At 41.6% G+C, this 26,272-nt stretch overlaps 1 protein-coding gene across 3 annotated transcripts in view; it reads left to right on the forward strand.

Annotated features, from left to right (window-relative positions):
- Nucleotides 1-25,671, forward strand: part of arhgef9a (Cdc42 guanine nucleotide exchange factor (GEF) 9a) — a 34,478-nt gene extending 8,807 nt beyond the window's left edge. For 2 of the 3 annotated variants that reach the window (XM_082170333.1, XM_082170335.1), the window contains exons 2-11: nt 392-571; nt 920-1,003; nt 16,563-16,778; nt 17,210-17,389; nt 17,483-17,715; nt 17,899-18,028; nt 19,102-19,233; nt 20,073-20,316; nt 20,527-20,595; nt 22,394-25,671. In XM_082170333.1, the coding sequence (XP_082026459.1) occupies nt 392-571; nt 920-1,003; nt 16,563-16,778; nt 17,210-17,389; nt 17,483-17,715; nt 17,899-18,028; nt 19,102-19,233; nt 20,073-20,316; nt 20,527-20,595; nt 22,394-22,566 (1,641 nt within the window). In that variant the 3' untranslated portion in view covers nt 22,567-25,671. The remainder of the gene's footprint in view (nt 1-391; nt 572-919; nt 1,004-16,562; nt 16,779-17,209; nt 17,390-17,482; nt 17,716-17,898; nt 18,029-19,101; nt 19,234-20,072; nt 20,317-20,526; nt 20,596-22,393) is intronic. The other variant, XM_082170334.1, reaches the window with a different exon arrangement.
- The last annotated feature ends 601 nt before the right edge of the window (nt 25,672-26,272 follow it).

Raw genomic sequence — 26,272 nt, forward strand, 5'->3', positions numbered from 1 at the left:
CAAACAGTTGTGACAATTGCACTTGCAGTTTAGAGAATGTTAAGACTGTTTTGAAAAATGTGCCGAAGCGATTGAGAAAAACTGTAATATTCTAATAAGGCCTATCAACGTAAATACAGAGAATAGGGGTGTTGTGTCTATACTAGCAAGTTGCAACCTGATCTACACCTTTTGTTTCAAAACTGAGCCAAAGCAGTTAGAGAAACAGGGCAAACCCAAATGAGATGCAGCGTTATAGCTCAACACCCCTGTCATTTTTGTTTCCAGAGCGCTGACTGTGGAGTGGAAGCCAGCATGTGACTGTTTGATGTTAATCCAGAATGTTTCTGATGTTATGTAACTGTTGTCTTCCTGTGGCTTATCCTGCGCCTCTCTTTCTATCTTTCTGTAGTTGGTCAGTGGGGGCTCTGTAGTGAATGCCGAGGCAGTATGGGACCATGTGACCATGGCTGACCGGGAGCTGGCCTTCAAGGCAGGTGATGTCATCAAGGTGTTGGATGCCTCGAATAAAGACTGGTGGTGGGGTCAAATCGACGAGGAGGAGGGCTGGTTTCCTGCCAGCTTCGTCAGGGTGAGTTTGAACACTTTCTTAGATTTTAAACACTTTCCTGTCTGACATATAGCTGTCTGATGCCCACCTGTCTAACAAATACCTGTCTAATACACACCTGCAGAACCAAATCTGTTTAACCCAGCTGTTTTCATATCCAATACTGTTTCTAACTGAATAGCAGTCAGATAAAGCTGTTTAAAAGAGATGCAACATTCAGGCCTGTTCGAGAAATGAACAATAGAATAAATCTGCAGATATTTAGTTGACACATTTTCAGATAATCAGTCAGAAGAGGTCGCATTCTTCCCTTTAACCTCCATCTTGAACCCAAACTCTTGTTTGTGTTGCTGTTGTTGTTTCTCTAAGGTGGAGTCCCACCCCCCTCAAACCAAACAGCTTTTTTATATCAACCCTGTCGCTGCATCACGCCTCACAAACGCCACGGCTAAGGTGCGTTTTTTCAAAACCACTGCTTACCGTTTGACCGTTGAATGCATCCCATCGCTTACTGCTCACATGCTGTCGCTGTGTTCCAACGTTTTGTTTCCGCCACAGTCGCTGCGCCTCGCTTCCATGGCAACTTATCTTCATGCCGGTGACAGTCTGGGTCTGTCTGAAAATACTGAAATAGGAAAAAGATATTGTTAATGTAATGTAATGCTCACTCAATTATAACATTTAACGATGACAACTATCAATATTCCCCTCTTTTCTGACAGTATTTGGTGACATCTTGTTTATTTCTATTTGACTGTGACTTGAACAGATGTTGGTCTTAATTTGAGCCTCTCTGGTCCTGTTTACACCTCGTATTAAGATGCGTTTTGGTCAATCGGATCACAAGAGGACGACGCTAAATACAGGTGTAAACCGGGTCTAAAACGTTTTGAGCTTGTCCACTTTCGACCACTTCCAGAGTCATGTGGTCGAATGCGTTCGAACAGCCAAAAAGACCGCCTACTGACCTAATGCGTAAACATTATGGGAAGCGTGCTAGCCAGACGGGATTTAAACTTTGTCGGCTGAAGACCCAAGTTTGGTTTGAAGACGAAAACGTACTCGGTTACTAACGTAACCTCGGTTCTCTCTAGAAGAGGGAACGAGTACTGCGTAAGATATCTTACGCTAGGGGAAAATCCTTTTCCGCGAGATATTGAAGCCAAAAATTATCCTTAATTTTGTAATAATGCAAAACGCGTTGCAGCAGCAATGCAGACATAGGCGAGACAGCTCGCGCGCCTATTGGCTGCTCTGCGGCAACTGCAGCAGCCTATCGAGCGAGGCCTGGCGTGACGTCAGACCCAATCAGGGCACTTCGCGCCCGCTGCGTCACGTCCCGCCGAAATGGGCGTGGTCTAGGCCTATAAATATCGCTCGCAGGCAGCTATTATCTGGTTTTTCATCATCGAAGCAACCAGAGCGTGTGCATGCACGGCAAGATACGCAGTACTCGTTCCCTCTTCTAGAGAGAACCGAGGTTACGTTAGTAACCGAGTACGTTCTCTTACGAGAGGTCTCTCGTACTGCGTAAGATATCTTACGCTAGGGGACCCAATGTAAAACGCCGTGCATGCTGAGATCTGACACCAAAGACCCAAGGGCGAAAGCCCGGGGTACATATAGTGCACAATCACTCAGTGAACTCACAGAGAGTCCGGGAAGAAGGAGGGGTGCAGCCTCACTTTTCCACATAAAGTAGCGTCGAAGGGACGCAAATTTCATCATACAGACAGGGCGGGGTACGGCCTGAACTGATGGGAAAAAATGTGGGTCTTACACAGTTTGCCCAGCTTTAAACTGTCGAAAATTGAGCTGTGCTCAGTAAACGCAGCATTCTGAGCTGAACGCATCAGGTCAGATAATACTGGTAGTTTAGACCGACAGCAGCCTGGCCTGCAGGGCGGGAACCTCTAGGTTATAAAACCTTATAAATGTAGACGGGGAGGCCCAGCCTGCCGCCATACAAATATCTTGCAAGGCAATCCCACTTGACCAGGCCCACGAAGAGGCCATGCCTCTCGTGGAATGCGCTCTGACACCCAAAGGGCACTGCATGCCCTTGGAGGCGTATGCCAGCGCTATAGCATCAACTATCCATCTGGATAGGCTCTGTTTCGACGCGGCTAGTCCCTTAGAACGTCCGCTAAACGAAACAAAGAGCTGTTCCGTCTGTCTGAAAACAGACGAGCGAGACACATAAGCTCGTAATGCCCTGACTGGGCAAAGGAGGCTCGCGTCTCTTTCCTCATCAGGGACCGGTAGGGCTGACAGAGAGATAATCTGCGCCCTAAACGGTGTGTTGAGGGATTTTGGAACATAACCGTGCTTAGGTTTGAGTATAACTTTTGAGTCATTGGGCCCAAACTCCATGCACGCCGCGCTCACAGAGAGCGCGTGCAGATCCCCTATGCGCTTCACTGAAGCGAGAGCCAGCAAAAACACCGTTTTGAAAAACAGGTGTTTCAAATCGATTGACTGTAAAGGCTCAAATGGCGCACCTTTCATGGCTTCCAGAACCGTAGAAAGGTCCCATACGGGGACTGAGGGAGGTCTGGGAGGATTCAGTCTCTTAGCTCCTCTAAGGAAGCGGATGACTAAATCGTTCCTTCCTATTGACTGACCAAGCGTTGTTTCTGAGAACGCTGCTATAGCCGCCACATAAACTTTGAGCGTGGAGGGGGCCCTGCCCCCATCCAACAGCTCTTGTAGGAAGGAAAGCACCTCCGTCACATCACAGTTTGTGGGTGACACACCACGGGCTGTGCACCAGCCCGAAAACACTGACCATTTCGAAGAATAGAGTCGTCTTGTAGACGGAGCTCTAGCCTGCGTGATCGTGTTTAATACTCCTTTAGGGAGTCCAACATGTACCCGTTGATGGCCCAGACATGAAGGGACCATAGTTCCGGGTGAGGATGCCAGATCGAGCCGCGGGCCTGTGAGAGGAGATCTCTCCTCACTGGTACTGGCCACGGGGCAGTACTTGCTAACTGCATCACGGCTGGGAACCAAGGTTGGTTTTTCCAGAACGGTGCTACCAGCAGTACTGAGCATCCTTCTTCCCTGATCCGTTCTATCACCTGAGGCAGGAGAGAGACGGGGGGAAAAGCATAGAGCGGGCGGCGGGGCCACACATGGGCCAGCGCGCTCCTGCTCTTGGAGAAAAATTCTTGACAGTGAGCGTTTTCTTGAGACGCAAACAGGTCCACTTCCGCTCTGCCGAATTTCTTCCACAGCAGTTGGACTGTCTGTGGGTGTAGAGACCATTCGCCTGCCGGAACATTGTTCCTGGACAGTCTGTCTGGTCCTATATTCACGATCCCTGGCACGTGCGCTGCTCTGAGCGAGCGCAGGTTGCACTGAGCCCATACCAGGAGGCGTTCTGCAAGCCTGTACAGTTTCTCGGATCTGATGCCGCCCTGGCGATTTATGTAGGACACCACAGACATGTTGTCCGAACGGACCAAGACGTGGTGACCTTTTATTTGGGGACAAAAACGCGTCAGCGCGTTGTCTACTGCCAGCATTTCGAGGCAGTTTATGTGCAGGAGCTTCTCCCGTTCTGACCACTGGCCGAAGAACGGTCTGCCCTCGAGCAGCGCTCCCCATCCCGAGGTGGACGCGTCCGTGGACACCACTTTCACCCTCGAGGAAGTCCCCAGGCTTACACCTGATTGGTACCAGTCGTTCGCTTTCCAGGGTTTCAGAGCTGTAACGCATTTCTGATTGACCCTGAGGCGAAGCAAACCGGGTGCCCACGCTTCGCAGCGGGCGCATGCGGAGCAGACCCAGCTGGAGCACTGACGATGCTTAGGCCATGAGACCTAGCATCTTCTGAAATCTCTTGAGCGGGACAGACGCGCCGCAGCGAAAAGAGTTCGCTGTGCGTCGAATGTCTACCGCGCGCTGTTGTGATAGTCGCGCTATCATGGATAGTGAGTCCAGTTCTGTGCCCAGGAAAGATATTTTCTGACTGGGTGACAGGGAGCTCTTCGCCCAATTGACACTCAGACCCAAATCCTCGAGGTGATCGAGTAAAATGGTCGTGTGTTCTATGAGCACTGCGCGAGATTGCGCTAGAATCAGCCAATCGTCCAAATAGTTCAGCACTCGCATGCCTCTCATTCTGAGGGGTGCGAGCGCCGCATCCATGCACTTCGTAAATGTACGGGGTGCTAGGGACAAACCGAACGGCAGGACTGTGTACTGATATGCCTGGCCCTCGAAGGCGAATCTCAAATATCGCCTGTGACGTGACGCTATCTGTATTTGAAAACACGCGTCTTTCAGATCTATTGACACAAACCAATCTCCTTGGCGAATCTGCACAAGGATTTGCCTGGTCGTGAGCATCCTGAACTGTCGCTTCACAAGCACTTTGTTCAGTTGCCTTAGATCTAGTATGGGTCTGAGACCCCCGTCTTTTTTCGGTACCAGGAATTATCTGCTGTATAGCCCTCCCTCGCTCTGATCTTGAGAGAGAGGTTCTATGGCCCCTTTGCTCAATAGTTTCGTCACCTCGGCTCGAAGTAGATGTGCTACTTCTGTTTTTACCGTGGTCTCGACGCGCGCCACATAGCGGCGAGGGCGTCGGCGAAACTGCAGCGAATAGCCTCTTTCTATAATGTTCAGCACCCACTTCGAAACCCCGGGTAGCTTTGCCCATGCGTCTGCATGGATAGCTAGGGGTCGAATACGAAGCGCGCTCCGCTCGCTCAGCGATGGAGAAGCTTCGGTGTGCTGTAACACAAGCGTGTCGCTCGTGACATTTGAGGCATGGGGCGCGCTGATGACAGCGGGCAGATTGCCCGCGCTCGACTCCTCTGCGGTGGTTAACCGCGAGGGGGAGGGCTGGGCGGTTCCCGTGGGAACTGTCATGTCTATGTGTGGATGTGGGCGCGGGACAGCGGGCACATTTATCACACCGAAAGCATCGTTCGCTTGCGTGAAGCGAGTGCACGTTGGTTTCGTTTTTACAGAAACCGTGAGACATGCATAACGTGGTGTTAGTGGGCACATTCACCATGTTTGAAGCGCAATCGGTCTGAGCCGATTCATGTGCGCGAGCCCTGTGTGACGGGCTGTGCTTGTGTGCAGAGATGGGCACTGGGCAGTGGGCATTCTTCTTACACATAAAGCACCATCGGCCGTGGCCGGGACACCAGAAAAAAATTCACACTTATGGGATTTATCTGGGTAGCCGTAAAAACGGCGTTTGTGTGCAGGCAAGCGGGTGACAGAACCGACTTGTTTACTGCAGGATACACTGGAACAGTCACATTTACTGGAACTGAACGAGCGAGAAGTTGCCATAGAAACAGAGAGCGTCAACATGCTGGCGTTTATTGCAGGCCTGCGTGCATTACAACAGGCTTGTTCACTGCAATATTGACATTTCCAGTCGCCTGAATTCCAGAGGGGAATGGGAAATGTATAGGAAAAAGGAGGTTGGTCCGTCCGCAGCGGGACCAGAAAAACTCCCTTTTTTCCTTACGCCAGTGACGCACGGAACACCATAGAAACGGTGTTTTGGTGCAGGCGAGCGGGTTGTACAACGCGCTCGTTGGCTGCAAAATACACATCTGCAGTCGCCTTTTCAGGGAACTGACAGAGCGAGCATTGACGGCATAATTTTATCTGCCGGTAGACCCGGGGATCGAACGCGGGTCTCTCGCGTGCAAAAACCTGAGAGTCTGCCACTGGGCCACAGGGGGAGACACATTGTAACTCAGTTAGCGCGAGTATTATAAGAGAGCGTCAACGTGCTGGCGTTTGTTTGCAGGCATGCGTGTATTACAACAGGCTTGCTCACTGCAATACAGACATTTCCAGTCGCCCGAACTTCAGAGGGGAATGAGAAATGTACGAGAAAGAGGAGGTCGGTCCATCCGCGGGGGGACCAGAAAACGCTCTTTTCTCCTTTCGCCAGTGACGCACGGAAACCATAGAAACGGTGTTTGGGTGCAGGCGAGCGGGTTGTGCAACGCGCTCGTTGGCTGCAAAATGCACGTCTGCAGTCGCTTTTCAGGGAACTGACAGAGCGAAGCATTGGCGGCATAATTTTAAACTGCCGCTAGACCGGGATTCGAACTCCGGTCTCTCGTGAGAAAAACCAATGATTCCGCCACTGAGCCACAGGGGGGGAACGCAAAGGTTTTCGGATGCACGAGCATATAAGAGCGTCACATGCTTTCTTCGGCGTATGCTTGCAGGCGCGCTTGTATTAAAACAGGCTCGCCTGCTGCAATATTGATATTTCCAGTCGCATGATCAGGGAACTGGGAATATGTATGAGAAATTGAAGGTCAGTCCATCCTCGGAGGGACTAAAAAACACATCTTTCTCCTTTCGCCGGTGAGTGACGCATGAATGGGGCGCAGAAGGCAGGGTAGCTTTCTTATAACGTAAAGAAAAACTAACCCCGACCGTCCGCTTCCAGCCTCCCTTGTGAGCGGCGCAGTTTGCGCGGCTTGAACAGAGGGAGAGAGAAAGCTAGCCCCGTGACCGCCCGCTCCTGACATCCTCTGTGAGCGGCGCGGTGTGCGCGGCTCGAACAGAGGGAGAACAGGTATCGTCCCCCAAGCAGGCAAGGCAAGCGGGCGAACCGGCAAGCTTTGCGGGTTGGGGGGGGGGCGGAGGAGCAGTCTCGGAGAAGGATGCCAGGTGAGTCCTCAGAGTCACCATAGGCAGTACCTAACTCGCAGTGAGGGCAGTCGCCGTCAGCGAGTGCGAGAGCTGCGTGATCAGGAAAAGGGGCGTCTTGAAAAAGACGCCCAGCTCTTTTAGTGCAATGGGAGTGTGTGTCGCGGCGGCGAGCACACACACATACATAAACACAGTAGCAGAGAAAGGATATAATGCCGGAAAGCGCAGCAGGAAGGCAAGGAAGGCGGCGCGGCCAGCGACTTCAGTGACTCGTCCCGCTGAAGGTGCTCTCTCTCGACGGCGCGGCTTCTAATCCAGCTCCAGCGATGCGTGTGCTTCGCTTGAAGGATGAAAAATCAGATAATAGCTGCCTGCGAGCGATATTTATAGGCCTAGACCACGCCCATTTCGGCGGGACGTGACGCAGCGGGCGCGAAGTGCCCTGATTGGGTCTGACGTCACGCCAGGCCTCGCTCGATAGGCTGCTGCAGTTGCCGCAGAGCAGCCAATAGGCGCGCGAGCTGTCTCGCCTATGTCTGCATTGCTGCTGCAACGCGTTTTGCATTATTACAAAATTAAGGATAATTTTTGGCTTCAATATCTCGCGGAAAAGGATTTTCCCCTAGCGTAAGATATCTTACGCAGTACGAGAGACCTCTCGTAAGAGAAACGTACCAAGCACAATGTTCTCTCACCGTTCCTCACCAACGCTCAGAGTTGTCTTGCGGCTGTCAGGGCAGAAACGAAAGCTGCTGCTCTCCGTATGTTTTTCTGTCATCTCCGGAAATGTTCATATGAAAATTGCGTGAGCTTATTTCATCCATTAGATCGAATGATCTGAAAAAGCCCATACATTTACCCACCCATAGACCATCCCCTCGAAGAAATCACGACAGAAGTGGTCAAAAGTGGACAAGAGACGGATTAAAACACTAGGTGTAAACGGGAATGTGTCTCCCTCGTCTACTTGTGATCCGAATCCGATCGACCAAAATGCATCTTAATACCAGGTGTAAACAGGGCCATTGACTGTTAAAGATCCGTTTAATCACATTTGTATACATAAAGAGAGCTAGAGAGAAGGAAAACTCAAAAATAGATTTTCAAACAGAAGTTTAAACAATAAACCCTCAATCACAACACCATTATATAAGCGCTTCAGCTATTCTTTCAGCATCTCTTCTCCACCTCCAACCAGTGCTTAAAGTGTGTCAGGGGTTTTACACTGCACCGACAGGCGCTGACCAATGGCAGAAGACTGTTGCTGTTGGTTGGTGTTTGTTTTCGCCGAAAGTCTGAGAAGTGACGTAGTGTAATCTGGTGTTGTCCGTGTTAGTTGGCGTCTATCGGTGTAGTGTCAGTTGGCCTTTAGTGGGGTCCCAGTTCAAACACCAACTTTTCTCTCTCCATAGTGTCAGTGATACTATAAAACCTAGATCTAATATCATGAGCAAAATGTATTGAAATATTATGAATAAAACTAAAGAAGGCATTATGAACATGCTGCGCAGTAAAAATGAAATATTAATGGTGTGCTAGCACAGACATGCTTGATAATATGCATATACATGCAGATTCGCCGCTAGCTATCCGGGGGGTGATGTCCTTGCCCATAACTAAAGATTAACCCTCTATTGCGCGACATTCCCTCTGGGTAACAAATCCATTCTCTTCACATTGCAAGCACATGATGCCAATAAAATGGACATGAATGCAATTTCTTCCATTGCATTTTCATGAATTAACTTAAATGACCTATAAAGCTTATATATGAGTATATGTTATCTTTTAAATCTACATTTCAAATTATTACTTATTATGCAGATTAAATACACTATCATTCAATGTTTTTCTAACATTGATTATAATAAGAAATGTTCCTACAAGGATATTATGTTCATTTGTTAACGTGCACATTATACTAAAGTTTACTTACCTATATATATTTTTATATATTTATTATTTTTATTACTATTATTGTTATATTAATATTTTTATGTATGTTTAATTATTTCGGCGGAAAGGGCTATTGTTGTGAAAAAAGTTATAACTTTGTAATTATATGAAACTTTTTGTTAATGCTTTGGAAACGTTTACAAATAAATATTATTATTATTATTTTAACAATAAGAAATGATTCTATTGAACCAAATCAGCATATTAGAATGATTTCTGAAGGATCATGTGATACTGAAGACTGGAGTAAAGATGCTGAAAATTCAGCTTTGCATCACAGGAATAAATTACATTTTACAATATAGTCAAATTTATAACATTATTTCACAATATTATTGTTTTTACTTGATCAAATAAATAAGAGACTTCTTTCAAAAACATTACAAAAATCGACCAACTAACTCCAAACTTTTGAACAGTACATGGAGAATCATGTATATTTATGTTAAATATATTTACATTTATTTGTAGTTATTAATTTAGATTTAATATATTTATAAATTTTGTATAACAACATTTAAATATATTTGTTAAATACATTGAATTTAGGACCTAGTTGTGTTAGATTTTGTTTTTAGAATTGTGACATCAGCCAATTTCTTTACATTGCGACATTGTTGCCTCAAGGCAACATACCTAACAAGGACCCTCAAAATATTATCTTTTAAAAATTGTTCTTGATTTTAACAGTAATAATTTTAATGGCATTTTATGCAAGTCAGGTTTTATTTTTTACGTTTTTTCATAATGCATGCAATAGAGTGTTTAAAACTGCTATCATATTGTTGATGAAGCATCTGGATTGTAAGTCCACTGCAGTTGTGGTCATAAGCTCAAACTTTTTGCTTGTGTGTGATCTATTGGTTTTCTTTCTGAGAAATCCCAAGCTTAGTACTGAAATATGAACATAAACCCTTTTAGTGGATCATAGGTGAAGGGATAAAAGGAGGTGTAGGATAGAGATGTGCTTATGAGAGAGGAGTGTGTTCGTGAAGTTGGAGCGCTCTTTAATGGGACTTTTATGTAACTTGGTCGTAACTTTGGCTACATACATAGAGCTTCATAAGTGCATTTCTCAGTTCCCCCTTTACTTTCTCTCTTTCCTCTCTTTTCTAACAGTCATCTATCCCCCCTTCCTCCCCAAAAACACACTTACGCAGATGGCAGGTTGTGTAAGCCACTCTCGGGCATGACAGGTGTGAGAAGATCTCTTCGCTGTACAGAGAATATCACCTGTGTCTACACAGACATACATATTAAATACACACACACACACACACACACACACACACACACACACACACACACACACACACACACACACACACACACACACACACACACACACACACACACACACACACACACACACACACACACACACACACACACTATATCAATCTGTACAGCATGTCTTTATTCTGACCCTTTGGGCATCTCTTATGCAACACTGAGAAAGGACAAGGAGAAATAGACAGGAAGAGAATGAGTGTGAGAGAGATAGATGGGGTAGAGTCTGAAAGCATTATGTCACACCAGTTGGTGGCGCTGGCCTGCAGGTTTGGCGTCTCTCTCCTGCTGAGACCTGAAGCTCTCGTGTCATCAGAAATCATTGCTCACTGTTTATTCACAGTCCACACGCACAACACAAACTGTGCCTGCATACGAGAATCAGCAGCGTACAGCAGAGCTGAAAGTTACATATATAAAAACAAATACAGCTCAAATCTGAGGAACGCATTTAAAAAAAAAAATGTTATTCCGATTGCAGTGTGTAATTTCTGCGGCATTAGCAGCATCAAATAAAAAAAATTACTGTTTGCAGTCAGTTGTGGCAATCACAATTCTTTTTTTCCTTTTGAACAGTCCGACATGTAAGCTTATTGCTCAATCAATAACATGAATTGTTGGCAGGACTTACCCATTGTTGTTTATTTATTTTTCAACTCTGTTGGGTGCTGCTAGAAGCACAAAACCTACACACTTCACCTTTAAAGGGAGTATATGTAAGAATTTTCATGTATTAATCGCCTTTGTATTGCCAATGTGTGAACAGCTTGTTACAAAACTTAAAAAACGAGACTTCCCCGACTTCCTAGGTTGTCTATAAAGGCCTGTAGACTGATTTTATATGTGGAGGACTCTAGCCGGTTTCACCTGGATTAACCTTAAGAAAAGGGATTAATTCAAACTATAGCCTTACATAACCAGATGAATATCATCTATAGTAATAATAATAATAATAATCAAACTATCATAACAGTGTCATTTTAACTACCACATCTGTCGGCAAGATGCTGGTGAATCGCAGAACTGCTGCAAATATCCAGATCGCTATGATCGGATGCTTTCTTAACCGCTGTATTTTTTGTTGTGTTCTAAGCGAAGAACGAAAAAGAACTTCACTATGATTATATCAGGGCCTTAAATCACGTTCAGTCTAGTACGTTACGTTTACACGAGATGAATGCAAGCACGAGCAATAAGTTGCTGGCTGCAGTTCACTTAATGGCCACCGGTGTTGCTAATAACAAAAGGTTCTGAATTCTACATATAGACAATTTCAACGGCTATTCGTCGGTTTAAGGAAGTGATGTCTTTGTTCCTTGGACGTTTCCGCTCAACGTTAGTTGTTGAGCGCATTCAAAACATCGGCGGGAGGCGCTTGATGCACTGTCGGATTGCGATCATTTATTTAATCCTGCTATTACAAATATCAAAATTAAAATTAGGTCCATGTTGCTCGGTGGCTGGATGCTCCCTCTGGCCAGAAACTAACCTACTTTAGGAAATGAAAGTGTTTAGATTTATGAAAAATGATGTGATGCCTGGATTGCAGCAGTGAAGTGAGAAGGCTGGATACCAACTAGCAACTGTATGATATACAGCACACATTTTGATTCTGGTAAGTAAATGACCTCATTCCAACAAGCACTGATGCATGTTGACAATAGATGACAGAAGTATTTGTTTTGTGCATTAACGAGAGTAAATCATTTCATAAATAATAATTGTTTTTCTACTTTTCTTTAGGAAATCAGATCACCATGCAATTCCAGACTACAAAACGGGTTTAAATGATGTTTTTCATCATAAACAATTATTGCACGTGCACCTGTGGAACAATCTTTAAAGGGATCTTCTGATGCAAAATTCACTTTTATATGGTGTTTGCATATAAATGTCTCTTTGCAGTGTGTGGACACAACCACCATACAATGAAAAAAATCATTGTAAAAATAATTTGTTATCCTCAAAAAGTCTAAACACTCAATAATCAAGCCGTTTCCATTTTCTGAGCAATATGATGTCATATTGGTCCGCCCACGACCACTGACGGACTGTCCCGTATTAGCATGTTTCTGCCCTCAGCCATTTGTATATGTGTATATTGTCTTTACGTTGACACCCCGTATGGAAGAGAGGGGTGGGGTGAGCATGCACCAAAACAGGTCGCTGTGAACAGAGCTGTGTTTGAGGAGGTAAAAAGGGTGTTGTTTTACACAACCAGTGAAGAATTTTAACCAAAGTATGTTACAAACTTTACAAGAAGACCCTAAAGAATCATACCAACTTGTGGAAAATTATACAGCTGATCATCCTTGCAGCGCCAAACCTTGTGTAACCATATGTCCCCCAGATGTGTCCGAGAACTTGAGGATGAGATGCACTGTAGCATTTAAAGCGGCTGGTGGCCACACTAGATACTATCTGCTACTTTTAATATTAACCCACACTTTGTTCAGGGACTCATTCCATTTCTGTTCGTCAAATGTATGAAATTCGTTCAGTTTATGTCTCAGTTGAATCTAATATTTACGCGTGTTAAGAAATTTGCTGGAAATAAAAGCAGTAGAAAGTTTGAGGATGTTTCTTTTTTTACTGAGTGTGTGTGTGTCTGTGTGTGTGTGTGTGTGTGTGTGTGTATATATATATATATATATATATATTTGTTTGTGTGTGTGTTGAAGTTCATATCTGTATGTGACTGTATACTTGAAAACTATAGACCGTTTTGCATATGTTGTCATTTATCAGGTTTCTGCAAATGTTTCCCTTACCTTCAAGGACCTAAAATTACTATACAGTGCAATTTATTTTGCAATGTTGCAATATATTTAGTAGCGGCACAGCAAACAGAAACCGCAGATTCCAATTTGAGCTTGTGGTAGCTCCCAAATGCAGCCTATTTGCTTTGCTATGTTTTGACCAGTTGCTAATTGTGAACTTATCGCAGATATTTTAAATGAAGTTCTGAACGTAGATTTGTGTCTTGGGAGGAGCCTAATCATTCAGCCTTGTCAATCATCATTATGAGTGTATATAAGCAGCAGTCATTGCACCGTCCCAGCGACAATTCCTCCGGCATCCCTCCACATCCCCATCTCCTCCTCTATTTCTCTCATTCTTCCTCTACATAGTACTGTTATAGGTGAGTTGAGCTCGGAGCTCGAGCCGAGCCTCAGGTTCGAGCCTCTGTCAAGGACATCAACATTATATATATATGCCTCATTAGTGGGTGTTTCTATGGACCGCTATATGTAAGCCGTCCGCCATATTGGAATGGTCAGAGATGGTCCTTGATCACTCGAGAGCAAGTTGACTGCGTCTACAACCGTAGTTAGACGCATATATTAATATCTATATCTACAATAGACTGCAATAGCAGATGATTTGCTTAACTAACACAATACAAGAAGACGAAGGCATCAGCTAATACGACATTAAAAAGTTACCATACTATAAAAACCTGTAATATTGAGTTAATACATATGAAAACACAAATCAACACATTCTTACCTGTGAAAGGTTATCCACATGTCTTCACAACCAGAAGCCGTGCAATGTTGTGGCATCATTGATTCGGAGAGGTGTGGCATTTATGTATACATATCTATGGACAGCAAGCCAAGTTTGTTTACCATTAACTATTAAGACTGGATGGGCAGGCAAACTTGTGAATAGTACATCTGAGAAGGATAGGTGAATATAATAATTGGAAATACCCAAGTAAAAGAGATTGGTGAATGTTGTATTAATATCACCTGCAAGGGTTTGTTTTTTGGTGTAAGATGCTGACACCTTTTACACAGTATCTTGTTTATCTTCACTGTTCAGTGGGGTTGAGTCATGAAGCATAAAATGAGACGTCACTTTTCATTAGAGGACAGGAGAGAAGAACAGACACCCCCCCCCCCCCCCCCCCCCACCACCACCACCAAAAAAAAAAACCCAGATTGCTCTGGGAGGAGAGGGTGAGAGAGAAAGTGAGAGAGGCTAAAATAGATTGGATGACACTGAGAGGAAGGAAAGAGAAGATGGAAGTTTGTATGTTTGTGTATTTGTGGGCAGGTGTGTGTGTGTGTGTGTGTGTGTGTGTGTGTGTGTGTGTGTGTGTGTGTGTGTGTGTGTGTGTGCAACATCTGCGTCATCAGTGTTCTTCTGATTTCTCTATTTCTTTAAACACACAGCCGTAGCAACACACACACGCGCGCACACACGAGTTGTGTACCCGGGCAGCAGGATCCCTAAACTAAGCCTTTCCATTGATGAGAATGAGGTTGGACAAGTAGCAAGGCTAATGCACTGGAAAGTTGCGCTGAGGCAGAGATTTCTAGGTATAAGAGTATAATTTGAGATTTTAATGAGATCTTAATCCGAGAAACATCCTTCAAGAGATTAGACATCATATCCGTGACTTTGTGTAGAAACAGAGTGTGTGAGAGAAAGAGAGGGCGAGGGAGTTATGCAGGACATGGTTTCAGGGTGAATAGAATCTGTGACAGGCTTGTGTATTTATGAAAATCTATTTTTAATTTTGTCTTCTTTTTTTCCCCAGTGTTTGGGACTCCAGATCAGGTCATCAGTATGTGTGTGTGTGTGCGTGTGGGTCAGATTTTGCTATCACTGTGCAATCCAAATGTCCCTACAAGGATAACAAAACCTGAAATCAATTACACTGTGGGGACCAACCAGTTTCCACAAGGAATATGGCTTAAAGGCACAGTTCTCCCAAAATGAAAATTTGTTCCAAACCTGTATGCTGCATTTTTCTGTAAAAACATTCTTTAGAAATGTCCGATTGGTTCTTTTGAGTTGAATCGGTTGATCTGGTTCACAAAACAGGTCTGTATGATTCACTCACAAATTGGAAAATGTAAATGTCAGTCTGTTTGTCACACAAGCTATTGTACAGTATGACTTCAGAAGACTTGGATTAAAGTCATATGCTAATTTTATGATACTTTTATTGTGCATTTGTGAAATGCTTTTTGAAGCTTGAACACTCCAGCCAGCATTCTTTGTAAATGCAAGGAAAAAAGAGAATAATACTTCCTTCAAAACTTCTCCTTTAGTCACCCACAAAAGAAAGAAAGTCATACAGGTTTGGAACTACTTCAGAGTGAGTACATGATAACCAAATTTTCCTTTTTTTTTTTTTTAGATCTATTCCTTTAATAAAGGGACTAAAATAATGTCTTAAAGGTACAGTCAGCGATTATTTTTGTTTATGCTGATTTGATTAGGCTAATGATATGACTGGAGTCATCTTCTTGTGAGTGTACATGATTTTACATTTTGTTCAAAAGTTCATTGAGTATATGATAACAGAATTTTCATTTTCGAGTTGTCCTTATCCCTTTAAACACCTTATGTGCACCTTTAAAATCTAAAACGGTTTCTGTAGAACTAGTAGAACTAGAACATAGAAATATTACTAGCTCGGAATAAAAATGTGGGCATATTCATGGGTTTTCATTGTGTGTGTGTGTGAGAAGAGAGTTTGTGTGTATCCGCGCATGTGTGTTCACATCAGTTGGCTCACCTGGGAAAGCAAATGATAAGTTACATAATCAGGGCAAATAAAATTACATCAGATTCTCTCAAACACACACACACACACACACACACACACACACACACACACACACACACACACACACACACACACACACACACACACACACACACACACACACACCATGCTCCTAACTGCGCATCTGTATTGCCCTCCTTCTCTTTTCATCTCCTGGCTTGTGTGTGTATCTTGGCAGCAGTGTAACAGGTCCAAATGCAGATTCATTTATGTCGTGGTGAAAACAGATTTTGTAAAGTGTTTATTACTGCAGTGCCTCTAATGTGGTAAAATGTAGTTTGGACTGGTGCCACCAGAGGGCGCAATCTGACTCTTTGTTTCATGTCAATGTAACTTTAACCCCTGAAGCTTTTAAAGCAACATCTAGACACTTTAATGACCCTATGAAAGCAATCATGCAGACTGTTAACTCTGGATGCTCTGAGCCGAATGCTAATCGAATGTGAGCACAATCATCATGATTAGTTTAATTGATGATAATAGGACTTGAAGATCAAGTCATGTCTGTCTTAATGTGTGTGTGTGTTCTAGTTATGGGTAAATCAGGAGGAAAACACAGCGGTCGAGGCTGCCGAAAGCTCCAGCGAGGTGCAGAACGGCCACGCGGAGGCCAGTCCGAACCCCAGCACCGACTGCCTGTGTCTGGGCCAGCCCACCCAGAACCGGGACCAGATGAGGGCCAATGTCATCAATGAGATCATGAGCACAGAACGACATTACATCAAACACCTGAAGGACATCTGTGAGGTAACAATCTTTGGCTGTCTCAGATGTGTCTCCTAAATTTCCTGAGGAGAAATATACATAAACACAATTGAGATAAAAAATTTAAACACAGGAAAAGTTTACAATTATAAAGTTTACGTGGATAGCATGGCTCAGATCATTTGCCTTTGTGAGAATCTAATGAGACATCTTAAGAAATGTTTATTGAGCACCAAATCATCATATTAGAATGATTTCTGAAGGATCATGTGACACAGACGACACAGCTAAAAATTCAGCTTTGCCATCACAGAAATAAATTGTTCAAATGTGTTAAATAGAAAACAGTCATTTTGAATTGTAATGATATTTGACAATATTACTGTTTTACAGTATTTGTGATTAAATACCGAGAATAAGAGACTTTTGAACAGTAGTGTAAATCTGTGTATGTATTTGTGTTTCTGTTTCAGGGGTATCTCCGTCAGTGTAAAAAGAGGAGAGACATGTTTAACGACGATCAGCTGAAAGTGATATTTGGAAATATCGAAGACATTTACAGATTCCAGTTAAGCTTTGTCAGAGACCTGGAGAAACAGTTTAACACGGAAGAACCTCATCTCAGTGAGATCGGACCCTGCTTTTTGGAACACGTCTGTATTCCAACATAGAAAATCACTGATATATACATAATGTTTCAAGGGGAAAACTGATTTAATTTAACATTTTTATATATTTATTTACAGCAAGATGGATTCTGGATCTACTCGGAATACTGTAACAACCACGTTGACGCCTGCATGGAGATCACACGTCTTGTGCGAGACGCACGATACCAGCACTTCTTTGAAGCGTGCCGATTGGTCCAGCAGATGATCGACATCGCCATTGACGGCTACCTTCTCACACCAGTCCAGAAAATCTGCAAATACCCTCTACAGCTAGCAGAGTTACTGAAATACACAGTACAAGAACACAGGTAAACACAGAAACATGGATATGCTAACACGGTGCATCATGCAGATAATGGCGGTCGGGTCCACAAAATATATGACTGTAAATGACAAATTTTTAACTGACATATCTACTTTCCACTTATCATTTTGCCAGCCCTCATTTCTTTCTCTTCTCTTTTGTTCATTCTTTTCCCTTTCTCTCCCAGTGATTATCGGTATGTGGCTGCTGCGCTAGCTGTAATGAGAAATGTCACTCAGCAAATCAACGAACGCAAACGAAGGCTTGAGAACATTGACAAAATCGCCCAATGGCAGGCCTCTGTACTGGACTGGGAGGTGTGTGGCTAAAGCTTTTCAGACCAAGTTAATTAGCAGTATATAAGATATAAAAGAGAGCAATAGTAGAGTTGAACCTGAAAATTTGGTTGTTTATTGTTATTTATTTATTATGTATATGTGGGTTTTGAAGGTTTTGCTTCTTAATATTTTTCTGGAAACCATGATACACTTTTTTTTGTCATTTTTTGAAAGAGAAATCTTTTGATCAATTTAATGCAACCTTGCTGAATAAAAGTATTCTTTTTTTTTCTAAATCTCAAACTTTTGGGGGGGGGTGGGGGGCAGTTGTGGCCTAATGGTTAGAGAGTCGGAGGGAGGGAGTGAATGAACAGCTCTCTCTTCCACTCTCATTACCCACAACTGAGGTGCCCTTGAGCAAGGGACCTAACCCCCAATCGCTCCCCGGACGCCGCAGCAAAAAAGGCTGCTCCAGTTGTGTGTTCACGGTGTGTGTGTGTGTTCAATACTCACTGCTGTGGACTTGGATGGGTGAAATTTCGAAGAGCACAAATTCTGAGTATGGGACACCATACTTGTCTACACATCACTTCACTTCCACTTTTGAATGGTAGTGTATTACAGTTTCCACAAAAATATTAAGCAGCAAAACATTGATAATAATAAGAAACATATCATATCGGCATATTATAATGATTTCTGAAGGATCATGTGACAGTGAAGACTGGAGTCAGTCCACATGAATAAATTACATTTTAAAACAATTCTATTTTTAAATTGTAATAATTTTTCAAAATATTGCTGTTCTTACTGTATTTGTGATCAAATAAATGCAGCCTTTGTGAGCAGAGACGTTCAAAAACATTTAATGTTAATTATTCCAAATTTGGACAAGTAGTATATTTAATTTTTTTTTACAAAAACAAGATTTTTTTTCTATGCAGTTTCTAATGAAATCTGGCATCTATGGCACATGTTTGATGTTTGTTATTGACGTGCAACCTGCACCACAGGCATCATATTTGATTGGAGAACTGCATACTGAGACATGAAGACATCAGAGTCTCAGTGGTGTCAGATGTAATGATTCATTTGTTATTGTGTGTGTGCAGGGTGAGGATATTCTGGACAGAAGCTCAGAGCTTGTGTACACCGGGGAGATGTCCTGGATATATCAACCATACGGGCGCAGCCAAACCAGAATCTTCTTCCTGTTCGATCATCAGATGGTCCTCTGCAAGAAGGTGAGAGAAAGAGGGGATTAAGGCACAAATAACACTCTTAAGTTCAATTGATGATGATGAAGTAGGAGTCCGCTTTAACTGGGACACATTGGTCTGGAAATAAAGTGTAGAGAACAGGTAAAAAGATTAGTGATACCTATAGATAAATAGATAGATAAAAAGATAGATTACTACTGACAAAAAAGAATAAAAAAAATAGTGTCAGGCATGACTCTTGCAGTCCTGTTTTTCATTTGTGAGGAGTAGGAATCTTTGAGGGAAGGTAGCAGGCAGCTGATGATGTTTTCAGCACATTGCACTCTATAACTTTCACTCGGAGAGCGAAGATGCAGAATTGAACAAGACAGGCATGGAAAAGCAAATTATGGTGGTGTAGCACAACTGAGGGTTTGTGATTTGGATTCGAGCTGAAGGTAAAATCCGCTTGTGTTTCACTGTCCTCCAAACACCCTCAAGCTCAAAGCACATGGCCCATTTTTAGTCTCTCCACAAAGGTGCAAAAACATCTCTCCAGCACCAAATGACATACACAGACAGTTCAGTAACACAAAAACTGAGACAATCAGCGCCTGTTTTTCACAAGACTGATATGAGATTACCCAGACCAGCCAACCAATTAGCAGTCTTACTATTTATATCAAACATGTTTGGAGACAAATCACTATGATCTCTAATAGAAAGGTGACACACGCATCCTATCCCACCTTGTATGTATATGTACATGTAGTTTACATGTACATTTATTTTAATATAATATTTAGTTTCATTCTGTCTGTAAATTGTCTGGATCGTCAGTACCGACTACAGACATACTAATAAAGTCTCTCTGCCTTCCACAGGATCTCATTCGCCGTGATATTCTCTACTATAAGGGCCGAATTGAAATGGATCGATATGAGGTCATTGATGCAATCGACGGCCGAGATGATGATTTTAACGTTAGCGTGAAGAATGCCTTCAAACTGGCCAACAGAGACACAGACGAGATCCATCTGTTCTTGCCTAAAAAGCTGGAGGAGAAAATGCGTTGGCTTCGGGCGTTTCAGGAGGAAAGAAAGATGGTCCAGGAAGATGAGAAGATTGGTGAGAACTTTTGCATTTAGTCATTATTCATTCTCATGCCGTTTCAAATTTGTATTCTGTTAGCTTCTTTTTTTTTTATTCAGGCCGACCTTTTCGATACAGTAACCATACAAGTTCACCACTCTTACAGTGATTTAAACTTTGTTCTGTTCTTCACACAAAGCTGTTAAAGTTTTACACTAAATGTTGTCTGTCATTTTGTCGCTTTAGGGTTTGAAATCTCTGGGTATCAGAAGAGGCAAGCCGCCTTGACCGTTAGGAGAGTCACCAAACAGAAAGGTATGAAATCTTGAAGCCTGCGTGACCATTATTATGTTCAGTGGTGGGTAGGTTACTCTAAAAAAGTAATTAATAACTAGCTACTAATTACATCTTCAACAGTGTATTGTTGAAGTAAAGTATTGCATTATTTATTAATAATTACCTCCAACAGTTGAACAATACAAGGATAGACATGAAACTGCTCTTCTAATTCTTTCAAATAAATTATATAAAAGTGTATAAATGATCCTTGAACTGACCAAAATATTTAAGAGAAGTTTACATTAAAAACATATAGTGCATTTACACTATAATTTCAATTGCATAAATAATGCTATGAGATAAATGTTTTAAAGATAATATTTTGAATATTGAATTATGATATGACTTTTTATATTTTTTTCATTAAACAATACTTTAAACATGAAACTAAAACCGCCAGTTGGTGGTGGCAAGTCACTGTCTTAATGAGTGAGTCATTGAATCATTCAATCATTCGATTCGCTCAAATGACTGATTCATTCAGGAACAAAGCTAGTGACTGCCTTTGTGAATGGAATATTGAATCATTGTTTCGTTCAAAAATGCTGATTCATTCAGGAACGAAACTGTGTTGCTTGGAGATGCGGCTTTGTTTGGAACTATTTTTGTTTGCGAAATAGAGCATAAAAAGGCAATATTGTGCCTAAAATGTAACAATATTAACTTGTTTATTGACTGTTGTATTAAAGGTATAGCGGAGGATCTTTCCAAATTTTAGGTAAGACCCGCCCTCTCCACTTTTTGAAAAGTTTGATTGATTCACCAGAATGATTGACAATTAGGAGGACCAATAGTTTAGACTACCCACCAGGAAGTAAAACATCCTCCGCTATACCTTTAACTGTTGTATAAAAATCAATATCAAATGTGCAATCGTGCTAATATTCGGAGAATACATCATTTGGTTGTGTGATATTGCTTAATTATACCATATAGAAATATAAGAAAAAAAAGATTTTTTTGCCTTCATATATTGAATTTTGGGGGAATTCTAACTGCATTCTATTAGGCTACATCACACAGTGAAAGCATGGACTCTCAAGGCATATTCCGGTTTTTAACAAAGTAAGGGATAATGTACATCCAGCCAGTTGTTATCGCAGAATAAACCCCAACAGAGAGATCAGGATCTTGCATCAGCCTGAAGGGGTTTATTCTGAGATAACAACCGGATGTACATTATCCCTTACTTTGTTAAAAACAGAAACATGCCTTGATTTGACATGCCCAATTTTTACATGGCTACTTGCCACATAAGTAAATAGTTTGACACGAAAAATGTCTTGAGTTGAAATATTTTATTAAACATTTAAGGGATACAGTACAGTCATACCACATATTACATGGCATTTCGCCACATAAATAATAATGGGAATAAGAGATAGTAATTTGAGATTAAACTTTTAAAATCATACCAGTTTGTTATTTTATAATCCATTACAGTGTACAAAACAATCGTCGCAAAATGGCAGCAGCTGTGTTTGTATGTATATTGCTATCGACAGGTTTTATTTTTTTGCATAACACAATTTCCATTTCCAATAAATAATACTGTATTCTTTTGTATTGCTGTTACCATGGTGAAAAAGTCCCAATGAGAAAAAACAAGTAAATCAATGCAAATTATAATTGTTTGCCTTGGAGTAAATGGTGCCTGTGGGTGTTACATACAGCATAATTCTACACAAAATTCAAATAAAAGGAATTTTAACCACAGATAAACCTTGAGTTTATGCATCAGGCTTTTTGTTTTCTTATGTGCCCATCTTCTCAGGTGTGGGCCGGTCGGTCCCCCCAGCATACCCACCACCTTTGGACCCCATGAACCCCGGGCAGTACCTCCTTCCTGACGGCTACGGGCAGGCGGATGGATATGAATACGAGCCCAAGCGCAGCACATCACCCTTCTGGCAGAACTTCAGTCGGTTAGCTCCCTTTAAAAAATAGAACACACACCTACCAGAGGTTGGATACACCGGCCTCTGTATACTTGGAAAAGCACTATTCTACTTAAGATACATCTGTGGGACTTGAGGAGGACTGACACGACACAAACTACAGGAGAGAGGACGGACCTTGCTTTACTGGGGTTTACCAGGCGTATTTCTTTTACTGGGGTTACGGGGACACCTCGCCGGGCTGGCTGCACTGAATTCTGCACACGACATGTTGTAATTCACAGAAAAGAAATTCACACACACACACACACACACACACACACACAAAACATACACATTTTATCCCTCAGCACTCTCTTTTTAGAGAGGTTTTAAATTATGAAATAAGAAAAATCACCTATGGTTTCTTCTTCTCTACACAAATCGACAAAAAGCGAATTTTCACTTTTTGAAGCACTAAACCACCGTAATGACTCTTTCTCTCTAGCGCCGCCCTGGTGTTCCTCCGTGCACTGTGACTTTTCGGGGCATTCTCTCTCACCCAATCTCTCTTTTATCTCTCGATCTCATACTCAACATTATCACGTGTTTTTCCAACAGTTTTTGAGTCTGGTCAAAGCTGAAGATTTTTTTTTTTATTCCTGGACAATTTCTCCTTGGATGGAACCTGCTGCACTCTTTAGTTTGTTTTGCATGAGAATCAGTTAATTGCAGGTATTTTTATTTGTGTAATTCTATTCGTACGGGTCTCAAAGAACAGTGGATCACGATCTGCAAATTTGTCACTCGATCACAGTCTACTGGAAATACAGATATTGGAACAACTTTGACATTCAGAGAAACCTACAATCGATCAAGCTTAAAGTCGTTTTGGTTTGGTGGAGCTTTTGGGTACCCTGAGAAAACTACAGACCAGAGAAACCTGAAGGAGGAACTGTTTTGCTCTGAACAGTGGACCTCTGTAGCGTGTTTACGTCAGAGCCTTGTTTATCCTGAGCTCTCGGTCTTGGCTTTATCATTGTTTCCTCTCTCCCATCATCAGTGCTGATCAGTTGTTAAAAAGTAATAATTCCACCTCTGAGCCCGTCTTCATTTTATAGGGAATGATACTCAGACCAGGACGACTTTAATCCTGCTGATCAACCTCGTAATGACGTGCCAATTCATGTCTAACGTGCCAAAATAGTCTGGTTGCCAAATTTTCCTCGAACAGGTGCATTGGCATGTGCGAATGCCAACCCCATGAGCTGGTACCCCGCCATGTGACTTCTCAGGCGAAAATTAAGTCAGTGAAATTTGGTTATCGCTGCTAGGATTAGCATGACATAGAGTTTCAGTTTTTCCTTTTTTTTTTTTTTTGGGTTGTTTTTGGTTCTCTCTCTATATATACAGTATATATATATATTTATTTTTTCCCAAATTAAAGGGACTTGTGCGAAATTTAATTTATGGTATATTCGGGTTTTGTCTGATAACTTCAAAGGATAGTATTTAGTCCAATCACAATATTTAAAGTATTGCTATAAAACATTATTTATTCTATTATAGTGTGATTTTCTTTTTTTCCATCTTGATCCTCTTTCTATATTTTAGAGCTTCTGCTGGAGTGTTAAAGACCTTTTTAGGGCATAAAAAAATGTAAGAGGACAGTATGGAAGAAATATGTCACACATGTGTACTAAGTGCCACATGAAACTATTATTATGTTACAAAGGAAAATAACAGTTTAATATTTTTGATTCGGTGATATGATTGAAATAAGAACATTATATCATTATTTCATAATAAACTTAATTATGGAGAAAACAGAGTTGAACTGAATACATGCTTCGTCTGGTTTTATTTGATTTCATATATTTGCTAAACAGTGATGCTGGTTTCATTTAAAAAATAATGTTATAATGAGGGTATTACAAAATAATGACAACATAAATGGGTAAAATGAATTCCCAAGGAAATGATGGAATTATATATATAGGTTTATTTGAATAAAAATCTAAAACCACAAGTATTTATCATTTATGCATTTGGCAGACGCTTTTATCCAAAGCGACTTACATTGCGTTATCCTATACATTTATACGTGCAATCCCCTGGGATCGAACCCACAACCTTGCGTTGTTAACGCAATGCTCTTACCACTGAGCTACAGGAAAGCCTGTAGCTTATCATTAGTATTAAACTGATTCAAAATAGATATCCAATACCGTTCAAAGGTTTGGGGTGATTAAGATTTTATATATTTTGTTTTTGAAAGAAATGAACTTTTATTGAGCAAGGACACAAGGATGTTATAATGTGATTCCTATCCAACAATGGCTCCAACAAAAATATTAAGCAGCAAAACCGCTTTCAGCATTGATAATATTGTTATAAACTGTTTCTTGAGCACCAAATCAGCATATTAGAATGATTTCTGAAAGGTCATGTGACACGGATCCTTTAAAACACATTAAAAAAATCGTATTGACCTCTTTTGAATGGTAGCGTAGGTACAAATTGTATATTTATGTATATTTTATATTTAAAAAGAACAGATTAAAGAAGAGTCTTTGATGTTTTTTTCTTTCCAGTTTATTAAGCTGAATTGTTTTAAAGTGATTTTATTGTGTTCCATATGCATCACAATAATTTACCTGCTGACAGATAAACATTCATTGATTCACACAGGTTAGTAAGGTCTCTAAATTTCAGACACGCACGCACGCACACACACAGACACTGTCTCTCACTCTCTCTCTCTCTCTTTCTCTCACTCATGTATTACATTTCTTCATGAGATATAAAGCATACACTGAAGAATATCAGGATTGGCGGGAAACTGATGATGTCACAGTGATAGTTTCCCATGAGATTTTTGTGCTCTTTTCAGTACAGCAAAGGTAAAATCTGACCACCATAAAAAAAAATGAAAAAAAAATGTCATAAGCACAGCATGACATGGCACTAAAATTCTACAACCCAAGACAGAAATACATTCGTAATGCCTCATAATCATGAACCGGCCCAGGTCGATGGGAAAAATACATTCCGATAAATGTTGACAGACCTTCGTAACCCTGTTAAGTCATAATTTGACAGTAGTCTAACATATTCAACATTCAGTATTCACTCAACATTCAATCCAAAAAAAAAAAAAAAAAGGCAGATTTTGCTTCTACAAAACATTCACTTCCTTCATTGATTTGTTTCAGCGTCCAATCACAGTGTGTGGTTTCAGTGGTTTACAGTGGTCCGACACTCATGAAACATATTTTAGTAATGCAAGTCCATGTTAAACATGGTCTCAAGGGGCTTTTTAAATCAGTGCAAGAGACACATTTATTGGCATTATCTTTTTCTGTGACAAGCTTAAGAGATTGTACGCATCATAAACATATTCAGAACATCCACTTAAAGACTTCATGACACCTTTGAAAACATTATTTCAGAATTCACAGATAGGCAATGTAACATCTGAACCTTATACATCAGTGATGTAAAACGAACAGTGTGTAATTATTTGGGGAATTATTCCAAAGTAAATGTCCCAGGGAGTGCCACAAAAAGTCACTCTGTACTTCAAGATAAGCATATTAACAATAATTAATAATAATTTTATAAATAATTTCCTTTATTAAAGTCTCAAGAGTGTGTGTTAATTTGTGCCCTGGTAAACAAACAAAAAGTAAGTCTGTACTTCTGTAAATTCAACTTTAAGCTTTGGTGACAAATGTTTTCAGATAAGATTCAAGCTGTTAGCATTGTATTTCATT

The sequence above is a fragment of the Leuciscus leuciscus genome (assembly GCF_965113295.1).
Source record: "Leuciscus leuciscus genome assembly, chromosome: 5".
NCBI classification, from domain to species: Eukaryota; Metazoa; Chordata; class Actinopteri; order Cypriniformes; family Leuciscidae; genus Leuciscus; species Leuciscus leuciscus.